The following is a 13,723-nucleotide window of genomic DNA, read 5'->3' as shown; positions in this document are numbered from 1 at the left end:
ATTCCCAGCAGGAAGGGGATGGTAAAGACTCCACCCCACACCTCCCCACCAAGCAGGGTCAGGAGGTCAAAGCAAATTGAAGGTCTTGCAAATGGAGAGTCCTACTTACCCAGGGTCAGGCAGGACTGTGTAGGGCTCTAGCAGGGGACCTGCCAACTCTGATGAAGGGTCTGTAAGCTGGATTAGTCGCCCACTTGACATGACAGGGCTGGTGCCTGGGCCACAAACCATGGATTGGGCAGAGGACACTCACCCTTAAGGCCAGACTCGCAGACCACAGGTCCCTTCCTTATCATCTCTTTGCACCGGTTTCCTCTTCCCGCCCTCACCCTGCTCAGGTTCCCTCCCACGGCCACCCGTCCCCACTGACACTGCAGTCGCCTGTACCTCCGCCCGTCTTCCGGTGGGGTGGGTGTTATCTCTCCCCCAGGGCGGGGAGCTGGGGTGTAGGCGTTGGAGGATGGCAGAACGCCACCCCAGGGACCAGTTTCTCACCGACCCCAGCCCAGCCCCGCCGGCACCACACTCCCGCACGCACAAAGGGCTGCGGGGGGTGAAAGGGGCGCGGACTTGCCCCGCACTTTTCTGCACCTCTGTGCAAAGGCGTGCACCCCGCTGGGGTCATACGGATACCCTCCGTAGTCAGGCAGCACGCAGTCTTGCACAGGCGCGGGCTCTCACGCGTGCGCGCGCGCGCGAACACACACACACACACACACACACACACACACACACACACACACACACACACACACACACACACACGCACACAGACCACCCCGGCGCGCGCCCTCCCGCACGCACACACTCACACCCCGCCCCGTGGGCCCCTCAGGGCCGGCTGCCGGCCGCCCTGCCCGGCCGGCTCGCTGGGCGGCGCGCGCTCCCCGGCTCGCCGCCTCCCGCACAGCTCCACGCCCCTGGCCGCGGCCGGGCCGAGCAGCGCGGCGGGCGGGAGCGGGCGGGGGCGGCGGCGGCGGCCGGGAGCGGAGGAGGCGGAGCGGGAGCCGGCAGCCGGCGGGCCGCGCTCCTCCTGCCAGCCGGCCCGGGATTTTCCAGGCTGGGCGCTGACGTCGCGGATCTCCCCCCAGGCCGCCGCGGACCATGGGCGACAAAGGGACACGGTGAGTGCGGGCGGCGCCCGGCCGGTGCGCGCGGGGGCGACTTGGCCGGGTAGCGGGTGGGGACCGGAGGGGGCGTCCTGGCCCCGCCGCCTGGGGCCCGGGAGGCCGGGACCCGCGCCGCCGACACACTGACACGCGCGCGCGCGCGCGCGCGCGCACACACACACACACACACACACACACACACATGCAAGCACACATGCGCACACACATACACACGCACACACGCGCGCGCACACGCACACACACACGCACACTCGCACGCACGCTGCCCGCTGACAGCCGCACTGACCCGCGGCCGCAGTCACCCCTGGGGCGGTGGCACACAATGGCACGACAGGGAGCACTCACCCGCAGGCGCGCTGCTCACCAGTCGCAGCCCGGCACACTGGTGCACGTTCAAAACATCGTGCTGTCAGGTGGGCCACATCAGGCGGGCCACATCACGTCCCACCCGGCACACGTCCCGACCCACCCGCGGGCGGCACACACGTCCAAAACCTCTCAGCACAAACATGTCGTCACCCTCGGTGCCACCAGCACTTGTGGGGGCCTCATTCACCAACACAAGACCACAGAGCGAACCCCCAGACACACACCAGACCTGCACCCCCTGAGCTCAGAGTTGCTGAATTACTGCAGCATGCATGTGAGATGTGGACACATACATGGGTGCCCACACACACCCCACATACAGTACTACACACTCAGTCCTAACTGCATGCAACCACACATATACACACAATCACATATACACACAACCCACATATAACACTACACATTCAATCCCAGCCATACATATGACCACACATACACTTCACATACCACACACATAACACACACATGCACACCTAACCCACTCAGCCCAATCCATGCGTAACTCACATACAATGCCACACACTGAACTTCAACCACACAACCACATATATACACACAACCCAAATACAACACCACGCATTCAATCCCAGTCATACATACCACTACACATGCATGTCATATAAAACCACACATACACACATCACACACATAATACACACATGCATACCCAACCCACTTACATAATACCACACATGTACACACAGCACACACATGCATATCCAATTCATTCACATACACCACACATACATGCACCTCACCACACACATACACACACCACACACATACACAATACATATACAGTACATCCATACTCACCTCACACATACAGTCCCACACACAACACACACAAACACACACACACATATGTACACACCCCCATCCACAGTCTACATACTCACATATATAACCACACAAACACCTCACATCAACAGACCACACACCACATCATCCCCCCAACATATACACACATGTGTGTGCGCACACACATACTAATATAGCCTGGGAAAACGTCCTATCCTCTGTTGCCAGTCCCTCTGACTTCCTGAAGCCTGGCATGGTGGCTGGCATCTGCTGTGAACTGGCAGTGGGAAGCGAGGACCATATGCCCGCCTTGACTGGGAAGTGGGGAAATCATGGGAGAGAAAGGAGGAGGGGTCTGGAGTCCAACAGGCTGCTCAGAGCTCAGCTGTGTCCCCTACCGCTGTCCCTTGCTCTTCCCATCCCTCAGCTTCTGGGGGAAGCCTGTGCCTTCTCTCCTCCCCTAGCCCCTTCCGAGAGGCTCTCCCACTTTCCTTCCTTTACCTTCTGTCCTTGCGCTGCGCTCCTCCTTCCTCTGTCCTCCCCCCAAGCCCCCCAGGAGGTATAGAGTGTGGGCTTATGGTCCTTCTGTGGTCAACATGTTGTCTCCGCCCTCTGCCCCCAGGGGCTGTGGCTGTGCCAGGGAAGGGTCCTTGTGGGGTTCCAGGTTCCAGGAGAAGAGCTGTCGGAAGTGCTGCGGTTCTTTGTGCTTTGCGACCTTGCTTCCCAGGCTTGCCCCGGGCGCGGACAGTGCTTCCTGCATTGGAAGAGGGCTGGAGCATCCACCTGACCCGCCGAAAGCCTGGGGGTCAGAGGCCAGGCAGCAGCTGCAGCTCACGCGGGCTGCTCTCTGGGGTTCACGCTGGCTCAGTGTGACCTGGGGGTTCTGGGCTTGTGATGGGGTTGGTCAAGGGGGTAGGTGGATGTCCACTCCCTGGCATGGGCGGGGATGGGGGACACTGCAGGAGCAGGAATCTCTGCACTCACCTCGTGGCTAGTCCCCATGGAGGTCTGTGGGCCATTACTGAGACCCCGGCCTCTGTCCTTGGCAGGAGGACACGTGACTCCTCCACTATGTCCATGGGCCTTAAAGCCAGATTCTCCTGACTGCGCAGCTGGGGCAGCTCTCTCTGCTTCTCCATGGGTGGTGACTCAGCCCCACCTGGGTCCCTGGGGAGAAGTGGCCTGGCCCCCTTGCCTTCAGGGCTTGTTAGTAGGAATGGGGATCCTGGGTAGAACCCCTGTCTCTCCCTCCCCTCTTTCTAAGACTTAAGAGGGTTGGAGGCGTTGGGCAATATTCTTTCACTCCTTTGGGCCTTTGATTTCGCATCTATACATGGGCTCTCCCAGTGTCGGCGTTTTTGAGGGTTCTCCTTTAGTCTGTGGAATTCCTGGGGTAGAGGAGAAGGTACTGCATGAAGACTGGATCCCAGGCCTGGCTGAGCTCGCCTGGCGGCAGCCCTCCTCCCCCCTCTCAATCTCCCCCAGCACCCCCTGAGGACTGCTCTTCATTCTGGACAGGTTGCTGAGTACTTTAGCAGAGAAGTGCCGAATCAATAGCGTGCTGGCCTTGCCTTGCTCTGTAAAGCAGAGACTTTATCTCGAAATTCCAAGAGGAAGCTGATTTAATATCCCTCAGGATAGGAGTGGCACAGTCATTGCTGTGCTTGAATTTGCACCCCCTCACCCTCCGAAAGTGACAAGCCCTCCTCTTGCCGTCAGAGTCAGGTGGAACAGAGATGAGACATACCCCTAGCTAGGGGCAGAGCGATCGTCCAGCAGGTGAGCCTCAATGCTGTCTCCCCAGGTTTGAGCCCCACAATCAAATATGGTCCCCTGAGCCCCACTGGTAGTGATTCTTGAGCACAAAGCCAGGAGTAAGCGCTGAGCACAGCTGGGTGGGGCCCACAGTAGCAGCAACAACAACAAAACACACACACACACACACACACACACACACAAACCTGGCTCATATGAATTTGAGTTGGGGGCTTTGCTTTGACCGGAACTTCCATTCAACCACCTCAGGGGTAAAATGCATCCTCTGTCCTCCCAGGACTGAGAACCCGTAGGGTGACCTGAATGCAGGGTGACACGTGCAACAAGAGGCCTAAAGAGATGCCCCAGTCTGTCCCCCCGGGGGGTCATGGCAAGGGAAAAGAAGGAGTTGGCCTCGGAGCCACTGACCTTCATGGAGGCCACTGAAGGCAAGAGAGTGGACTTGAGAAGGGTGGAGTGTCTGGCCTCTGGTGCAGGGGTGCAGCGGCGGAGGGTGGAATGTGGCATCTGTCAGTGGGGTTGGGATGACGGTGGAGCCTGTGCAGAAGTAAACAAGATCAGGCAGCAGCACCCTGGAACGAGCAGCCCGGGAGGCTCTGCTCCCGAAGAGGTGGCGATTCAGGGGGAGAAAGAGGTGAGCGGGCAGCAGGAGCCGGTTTGTGTCAGAGCCAGCCCTTTGGCCGGGGGCCTGGATGCCGCGCTGGGGGCCAGAGAGGAGGCCAGACGGGGGAGGAGGCTGAGAGCAGTCAGGTGGCTCGGGAGAGGAAGGACTGAGCAGGAATCAGGAGGTGGATGTCTGCCCTGTGGCAGGAGAGTTACGTGTGTGAGCTCGCCTGCTTCTCCGAGGGACCCTGCTAGTGTCCGGATGGGCCTTTCCCTTCTATGGATGGAGGATGCAATGAAGGGATTTTGTTTCTTCCAAGAGGCCCACCCACCTTCTCCGAGCCTCCACACGCACCATCCAAGAGGCAGGGGGGCTGGGCTAGCTCCCAGGGGCCTCTCCCTGTTGGCCCCACCCTGACACTGAGCTTGCCTTTTGGTCCTTATTTCCATGGACCCACGGGCTACACGAAGTCTCGGTGGGAGGTACCAGGTGGGACTCAAAGGGCCAATGCTCTGACTTTCCTTGGCTCCCTACACGGATGCAGGAGGCAGCTCGGGGAGGTCCTGCTCACCAGCTCTGTGCAGGTCGTGGTGTCGTCTCTCTTGGTCTTAAGCACCGTGAGACCCAGCATGACTGGAACAGAAGGAAACCCCGTGGCCGGGGCCACTGGGTTGAGCCTACAGTTGGGAATCAAGGCCAGTGGAAGGAGGCGTCTGTCTGCGTAGATGGGATGGAGGCGGGGGTAGAGACAGGGAAGCCTCAGCTAGGTAGCTGGCTCAGGAGAGGGTGTACAGTAGGATAAGAGAAGCTTGGACAGCTGGGATCTGGGGGAGCATCCAGACCTGAGAGGGGGGACTCTGAGGGGAGGCCGTGATTTGGAAACCAGCACAAGGACAGGCGGGGGACAAGCAGGGAAGGGACCCTGGGGTTCAACCAGAAGGTAGTGGCTGAGACCTGGTCAGAGGGCTTCTGCTGGAGAGGTAAGGACAAAGCCAGGTGAATGGAAGAGGGGAGCCCCACCTTCCTCTGTGCCTAGAACTCAGGGTGAGCCTCTTGGAGGAAGGGAGTCGGATCCTGCCTGAGGGGTGTGGAGGCTGTGAGGTTGGGCTGTAGGGGTTCAGACTCAGCTGAGGGGTGTGAGGGATGCTACAGGTGTGTGAGCTGGGCCTAGGTCAGATATACCTGTGTGGGATCCTGCAGGAAGGATCAGTTCTTTCACGCCAGGGGTGGGAAGGCTTCCTGGAGGAGGTGCCCCCTGAGCTTGGTCCTGGGGCAGAAAGAGGCAATGTCAAGGTGTGGAGAATGGGCTAGAAGTTCAAGGGGTCACCCCTGCCCTGGCCCCCAGGGAGGAGGTGTCCTGGCCTGTACCCTGGGTGCTACAGAGAGTGGTCCCCTGGCAGTCTCTTGTTGAATTATTTCTCTTTGCTCGAGAATCTTACGGTTTGAGCTTATTTCTGCTTCCTGTGTGCTGGTCATTAGCCCTCTCTGCCCGGTTCACAGAGGCGGCCTGGCTGAGGATTATTGATGGACCGAACGCTTTCCTCCCTTTGTGCCTCTGCCATCAGCCAGGGCTCCCCAGGTGTCCATTGCACTAGGACACCCCGAGTCACGTTTCTCCCACAGAAGGCCGGGTGCCGGGCGTGGTCTCCTCCCATCAGATTGGGAAGTCCCGAGCAAGAGCAGTGATCCCCCTCGAAGAGTGGGGTACCTGGAGTGACATCTGCTTCTGCCTCTGTCAGACGGGCTTCTGCAGGAGAGGGAACTGCATCTCCTGCATTGCACTGGAGAGGCCCAGAGGGAGGGATGTCTCCTCCATCTGACTGGGGTCTCCGTGGGTGGGGGGGCATGGTTCCAGCAAGAGTCCCAGAATTAGGACAGGTGATCTCAAGCACCCCTCCCCAGAGGCCAGCCCCTGAGGCCGTTGGAGCCCTGGGGGGTATAGGACAGAGGGAGTGAGGTGGGACAGGGTGGCTGCTCTGGACAGGGGCACAAAGGACTCTGTTGTGCAGCCTCCCCCCAGGGGCCCTGGCAGGGTCGTCTCTCTGGAGACGCCTCCTCTTTCCCAGGGCCAGTCCTCTCTTTAGTTCTCCTTCGGAGGAACGGCTTGTTCCTTCCTGGGATAGGCCCCTAGGAGACCCCGTCAGGAGATCTGGCCTTTAGAGTGGGCAGACAGGCCCCTGCACCTCTGTGTCCTGTGTCCAGCAGTTTCTGGCCAGGGCAGCAGAGCAGCTTTTCCTCTGCTGGGTCCGGCGGGGCTGCCTGAGACCCACCTGCTCAGGAGCCCGAGTATGCGTCTGGTACATCCCTGGCACCGCCAGGCTCTCTGTCGCTGCCAGTGACCCCTGAGCACAGAGCCAGAAGCAGTCCTGCCCCCAACACTGCCAGGTGTCACACACACACACACACATGCACACACACACACACACACACACACACACACACACACCCCCCACAGGATATTCCTGAATTAGTGGCTCGAGCAGGTGAGGGAAGATGCTTAGGGGGCTTTGTGTGCCGGAGGTTCGGTCCCAGGCCCCGTGCGGCCTCCTGAGCATCGCTGGGAATAGCCCCTGAACTCTGCCAGTTGTGGCTCCAACAGTGACAAATGCTAGTTATAATAATAAATAATAGCAATAAATAAAACTAAGTGCCTGGAACAAGGCAGGATGTAGCAGCTGGGGTCCGGCAGGAGCAGAGCCGGTCTCTGGAGGTCTGAGCTGTCTGGTGGCTGGGGTAGGACGTCCCCCATACCTCTGGGGTGTGCCCAGGGGCCTGGGGATAGAATGGGCAAAGGCTTTGAAGAGATGCCAACTCCTTCTCTCCTGGCCCCACCCTGAGTGCGCTTGGCGCTCTCACAGTTTCATCCCTGCCCACCATCTGCCCTCGGTGCATGTGGGGTCTCATAGGGTAGGCCCCAGGGCAAGTGGGGACCCTGGGGCACTCTGTCTCTGGGGGTGTCTCAGTGGGTACTGAGTGTGGACTCAGTGCTTGGTGACTTGGGCACGGTGCTCGCCCTCTCTTATCTGCCGCCTTCGTGCCAGCCTATGCCAGCCCTTCTCCCTGGGTTCCCAAGACTACACTCCTCACCTGGGTCCTGTTCAGTTCACCGAGTGACCTTTCTGCCAGGTGGGTGGTGGACGAAGGGCAGGAATGGGGGCCTCGGGCCTCTGAGGGGGGCGGCGCTGGCCTAGGGGGTGGGAAGCTGTAATAGCAGGTGATCCCTGGCGCGCCCAAGCTGACCCCAGTGCACAGTCCTGGGGTGCCCAGACCCCCAGGCCCTCTGGAGCTGATTAGCATAGATTAGGCCTGATTAGCATAGTGGCCCAGCTCTGGGAGGAACCAGATTTCCTGGTTTCAGTTGCCTCCTCCACCTACCAGACTAGTGGTGGCCTCCCTGTGATTAACCCTTTCTCATCACACCGTGGGGGATGAGAAGAGGCAAGTCTGAGGGCAGAGAGGGCAGAGGAGGGACCACTATGACAATAGTTGGGAATGGTCACTCTGGACAAGAGCTGAGTGCTGAAAGGAGGTAGAGGGATATACATGAAACTCTTTCAGTAACAGTATTGCAAACCGTAAAACTGTAATGCCCAAAAAGGGGGGGGGGGTGGGGAGAGAGAGAGAAAGAGAGAGAGAGAGAGAGAAAGAGACAGAGACAAAAACAGACAGAGAGACAGAGAGACAGAAATAGAGACAGAGACAGAGACAGAGAGAAGGAAAAAAGTCCGCTGTAGAGGCAGGAGAGGGGTGAGGGTGACGGGGGTGGGGATGGGGGGAGGGAAACTGGGGCCAGTGGTGGTAGGAAATGTCCACTAGCTGGTGACAGGACGGGTGTTGGAACACTATGACTGAAATCCAATCAGGAGCAATTTTGTAATTGTGTATTTTATGGTGATTCTGTAAAAAAAGAAAGAAGGAAAGAAAGAAAAGAGAAAGAGAGAGCGAGAGAGCAGGGCTGGAGCCATAGCACAATGGGTAGGGTGTTTTCCTTGCATGCGGCTGGTCTGGGTTCGATTCCCAGCATCCCATATGGTCCTCCGAGCACTACCAGGAGTGATTCCTGAGTGCAGAGCCAGGAGTCACCCCTGAGCATCACTGGGTGTGACCCAAAAAAAGCAAAAAAGAGAGAGAGACACACACACACAGAGACAGATACGAGGCAGAGGCAAGTCTGCGAAGCACCCAGATACAGTAGCGGCTGACCACCTCCTTCCTGCCAGGCAGTGAGCCCGCAGGGCAGGGCAGGGGAGATCCTGTCTTGTTTCCTTTTGGTCCGCCTGGGCTGGGGTTGGAACTCAGGGCCTCACAGCTGCAAGGAAACTGCTCCACCACCGAGCGGCTTCCCCAGCCCAGGCCGGGTCTCCCGTTGTCTCGGCACACAGGTGGTGGCCTGACCCTTGCAGACAGCCTTGCTGCCCTTCCAGGCCTGGGCAGGGCAGCCGCCTCCAGAGGCCTGTCTCCGTGGGGGCCATACTTGTCTCCTGGCACACCTGCCCCTGCCGCTCCTCCCTCTCCGCCTTCTTCTGGTTATTTGCGCACTTTCCGTGTCCTCTGGCGAGGGCACAGGCATCCGGGCAGCCCGGCATGGCGCTGCACTCCATAAATATTTGCTCAGTGGAGGAGGCTGAGCGTAGGTGATTCGCATGGAGAGACAAAGCGGGGCGGGGGTGCTGTGTGCCCGGGAGGACAATGGGGACACCTCTGCTCAATCTCAGCTGTCTACAAGTGGCCCTGAGCCACAAGCTTTCTATGGTTCTCTGTGGCCCAAAGGGCAGAGGTCACTTGGTGAGCGCCTCGCCTGGCTCAAGAAGCCTTTTCTTGGATTCCTTTTGGTTTGAAGGCCCTGCCTGATGCTGCTTGGTTTTCATTTTTATTGTTTTTTCGGTGGGGAGGGCACATCCGGCAATGCTTAGGGGTTACTCCTGACTCTGTGCTCAGGGATCACTCCTGATGGTGCATGGTGGTGATGGGGGGGGTTGGGGATCGAACCTGGGCATCCCAAAGGGCAAGCGTCTGAGTTTTTGTCCCTGGGTCTAGAGGAGCTTTCAGACCCATTGGCTGCTTGCTGGCTCCCTCCAGCCCCTTTGCCTTGGTCCCGACTACCCCCTTCTCCCCACCACGTCATCTTCTCTCTGCCAAATCCATCCAGACCTGCTTTATAAGCGTGTGCCCCAGCTGTGGGCCGTCCCTCCATGGTCCCCTGGTGGCTCCAGCCTCCACCCTGCTGTGGACACTGATGAACCGCTCATGGCCTTGGCTTGGGAGATGAGGGCCACGTCCCCTTCCCTCTGGACATCTGGATCTGGCTATGGTGTGTGCAGAGCGGCTCAACCTGTCCTAGGAGGGGACCGCGGCTTCCGATGACCCACCCGTGATCAAAGAGCTTTTTATGCCGCTGAGAGCCCTTCCTTGGCCGTCGGCTTCCCACTGGGCAAGTACTCAGAACCCACCTAATTACTGGGGCCAGCGTTCTGGGCACCGGACCCAGCAGCCTGTGGTCATAATCAACTAATTAAACCACCTGAGGATTCTCTTTGGCGCTGAGCAGTGGAGGGAAGGGGTGGAGAGGCTCAGAGGGGAGCCGGAGAATTCGTGAGAAGGAGAGGAAAGAGATGGGGAGGGATGTGATGCTGGAGGTTCAGGCCGGGGTAGAGGCAGAGCCGGGCAGGAGGGCATTGCAGGGAGAGAGACAGACCAGACCCATGAGAGAAGATTCACCCCCAGAAGTGAAGGACTCGAGGGTCGGGTGACTCTGGCCTGGGAGCAAGGGCCCCACTGTCCACTGTCCGGTGATAGCGAGGACCTGTGCTGCTCTTTGGGCTGCAGTCTCCCTGTGGGGGAATATTGACCTTTCCTTCGGGGGCTAGGGGCCAGGGGGCTCCGCAGCTTGAAGGGGGGGAGTGAGTGGGCTTGGTCAAGGTGCGTGCAGCTCTGAGGCTGACCCGTCCTGTCCCTGGTCTCGCAAGCCCTTCCAGACTCGGTGGGACCTTTCCCACGGAGCATCTGCAGTGGGTACCTGGCCGAGACCCCTCACATGGCGGGGGTTTGGCATGTGGAGGGCCTCTAAGTTGGATTAGGGCCTGGCTCCCTGGAGAAGCAGTTGTCAGGGCCCCAGGTGGCTAGGCCCTTGCTCAGAGGACTGCTACGATGCCGCTTTCTGTCTCAGCACTCCCTCACTCCCACGCCTCCCCGAGCGCCCCTTGGACTGTGCTCGGGCGGCTGGGCTGGGAGCTGGGAGGGCTCCGAGGAGGGGAGGTGCCACTGCACCAGGGCATGGAGGGCGGAGGCCTGCCTGGTACGAGGCAGCCTGGCCTCTCTCCCTGCTGCCCCTTTCTCCCCTAGCCAATCTCAAGAAGGAAGTGATGAGACCTTCGGGGGTGAGAAACCAAGGGGCCACCGGTGGGTGTTGTGGCTAGCCCTGGCCTTTCCCTTAGACCCCAGCCTGTTTTTCTGCCCCTCCCCCGCCCTGCATTGCTGGGCTGTGACACGGGGCCCTGACTCGGAGGAAGTCGGTTACATAACCCGCTGCCGCTCACTGCCTCCTTCCACTCCCCACTACAGGGGCCGTGGAGGAGGCCAGCGCTGGTCAGAGGTCCTGGGGACCACCCTGCCGCTGGGAGTGGGTCTAGGCCGCCCCAAGGCTGCAGCAGGAGGCGCGCATGCTGCCCTCCGAAGGCCTTGGGGGGCAGCTCTGTGAGGCAGCGTGGGGGAGAGGCTTGCTCTGAGATCCTCCCCTGTGAAGTGCTTTTGGAGGGGCTGGCGCCATCCAGTGTGTTCCATTCTACTCTACACACCTGTTTTAAAAAAATAATTTTGGGGGGACCACACCTGGCAGCGTCAGGGCTTACTCTTGGCTCTGACTTTAGGAATCACTCCTGGCTGCGCTCAGGGGACCATCAGATGCCAGGAATCGAACCTGGGTTGGCTGCATGCAAGGCAAATGCCCTACCCACTGTACTATCTCTCTGGCTCCTCTAGAGACCTTTCTGATGCACTTGGGGGCTGTGGGAAGGGTGCGCCTCACTGAAGGGTGACTCCCCCCCCCCAACTCTGACCCAGCTCTGCGGGGGTGGGGGGGTCTCTCCTAGCAAAATGTCTGCCCCTATTATTAATGTGGGACCTGACCTGCTGGCACCAACAATGAAAAACAAAACAAAACTAAACTCCGATGACAGGTCCCCTGTGCTGACCATGGGCTCATCTGGAGGTCAGGTCTTAGGACAAACAGCTCTGGGCTTCAGGGCCATTTCTGCAGCTCTGAGCGCTGTGTGGGGTGGAGGGAGGCAGCGGAGAGGGGTTCTCCCCTCCCCAACGCCAGTAGCAGCTGGACGTAATTTCAACCCTTTGTTGGGCTCCCAGAATGATTGATTTTATTGGGAAGCTGGGGAGCCCCCAGGCAGGGAAAAGGAAAAAAAAAAACTGGAAGCATTTTTTGAATTCAGTAAAGGAAGCCTTCTTTCTCTGCAGCATATTTTTTAAAATAGCCCCCAAATGACAACGATGATGCCGTGCAGGATTGGTTAATATGCACATTCTCTTTCCTCGGATTGTCTGAGAGCCGCCAGTCAGCAGCCCTGCCTCAGAGCAGGCTGGAAGCCATCAGCCCTCTCTGACATTCACCTCTCCACAGTGAACTCTGCAAAGAAGCGGAAATGAAAATGTTCGTTGGAAGAGCTGCAAACCAGCACCAGGGCCTGGCATCTGCAGAAGTACAGGGCTGGGTGCCCCGGGTGCAATAGTGCACAGGGCACTACGGAGAATAGGAACCCCCGCCCGGATCCTCAGGGCACCCGGCCTTTTGGTGACGGGCACCTGTGCACAAACCACCAAAGGGCTTTTCTTCTCCCCACTCCACGGCCACCAGCTCGGGCCCCACGCCACTCTGGCCTGGACTACTGCCCTCTTCTGGCCGCCGTCCCTGTGCTCCGAGCTCCCCCAATCCTCCTCTTGGCCTAAGTGTGACAGCTGACCCTGTGCTTCCTTGGCTGATAGGTCTGCAGAGATAGTACGGTGGGTAGGGCCCTTGCCTTACACGCCACCAACCTGGGTTCAGTCCCCAGCATCCCATATGATCCTTCGAGCACTGCCAGGAGCAATTCCTGAGTGCAGAGCCAGGAGTAACCCCTGAGTACTGCCAAGGACGACCCCCAAACCAACCCCCCAAATCAGTTGCTCCCCTCTTCCACGTGCTTCAGTTTTCCCTGCTCACCCCCACAGCCCACAGGCTCACCACACTGACTGTGTTGAATGCTCCTCCCCGCATCTCTTTATTTTCCACCCCTCTTTGCTTTTGTGCAAATGATTGCAGATCACTTCCCTCTGACGGCTCGACTCTTCTGCGGGCTACCTGGTGCTGGGGCCTGTGGCCATGACCCCAGGGCCTGCCCAGGCCAAGTGCTTCTCCCCCTAAGCTATCTCCACGGCTTCACCCTATATTTTAGAGTGAAACCTAATCTCAGTGCATCAGGAGTTGCACTGGGCATCTCTGGTGTGTACGGAAAGGGAGCCCTCTTGGACTGATCCTCCCTGCCTTGATGAGGTGGTTCAGAAGTGGGCTGCAGGATCAGTTTCCAGTGCTTGTGGAGAGACGGATATCTGAGGCTCTTGGCCTCGCAGCTCCTGAGAGGGGTGGGCATAGTCAGTGGAGCTTCAGGTTTGCAGAAACACTTTGAGGCATAAGTACAAACACCACACACGCATGCATGCACACACACATGCATGCATATATGCACGAACAACTGTGCGCGTGCACACAGCTATTGTACTCACATACAAGGGGGCCAGGATTGGGCTGGGGAGAAGCCAGGGATGGTTTCTTAGAGGAAATTAGCCCCAAGCTGTTGACTCAAATTAGAAGCACCCATCCCCTCGCCTCACTTCCTCCTTGGCCTGGGTGCTTGAAGTCCAACAGCTGAAACTCTGAGGAAAGAGAGAAGTCTCTGTCTTGCATTGGGAGCCGGCGTGAAAGGCACTGTCTCTTTCCCAACCCTCTCGCTTTCTTCCTTTCCCCACACATTTCCTGGGCATGACTTGCACAGGA

The 13,723-nt window shown here is 58.9% G+C and overlaps 1 protein-coding gene across 1 annotated transcript in view; it reads left to right on the top strand.

Annotated features, from left to right (window-relative positions):
• The first annotated feature begins 931 nt into the window (after nt 1–931).
• ARRB1 (arrestin beta 1) overlaps nt 932–13,723 on the top strand; it is a 79,332-nt gene continuing 66,540 nt past the window's right edge. Inside the window, exon 1 of the mRNA XM_055119982.1 lies at nt 932–1,124. Within this exon, the coding sequence (XP_054975957.1) occupies nt 1,105–1,124 (20 nt within the window). The 5' untranslated portion in view covers nt 932–1,104. The remainder of the gene's footprint in view (nt 1,125–13,723) is intronic.

The sequence above is a fragment of the Sorex araneus genome, chromosome X, assembly GCF_027595985.1.
Source record: "Sorex araneus isolate mSorAra2 chromosome X, mSorAra2.pri, whole genome shotgun sequence".
NCBI classification, from domain to species: domain Eukaryota; kingdom Metazoa; phylum Chordata; class Mammalia; order Eulipotyphla; family Soricidae; genus Sorex; species Sorex araneus.
The sequence above is the reverse complement of the archived record's forward strand: the minus strand, read 5'-3'. Positions and strand labels throughout refer to the sequence as shown.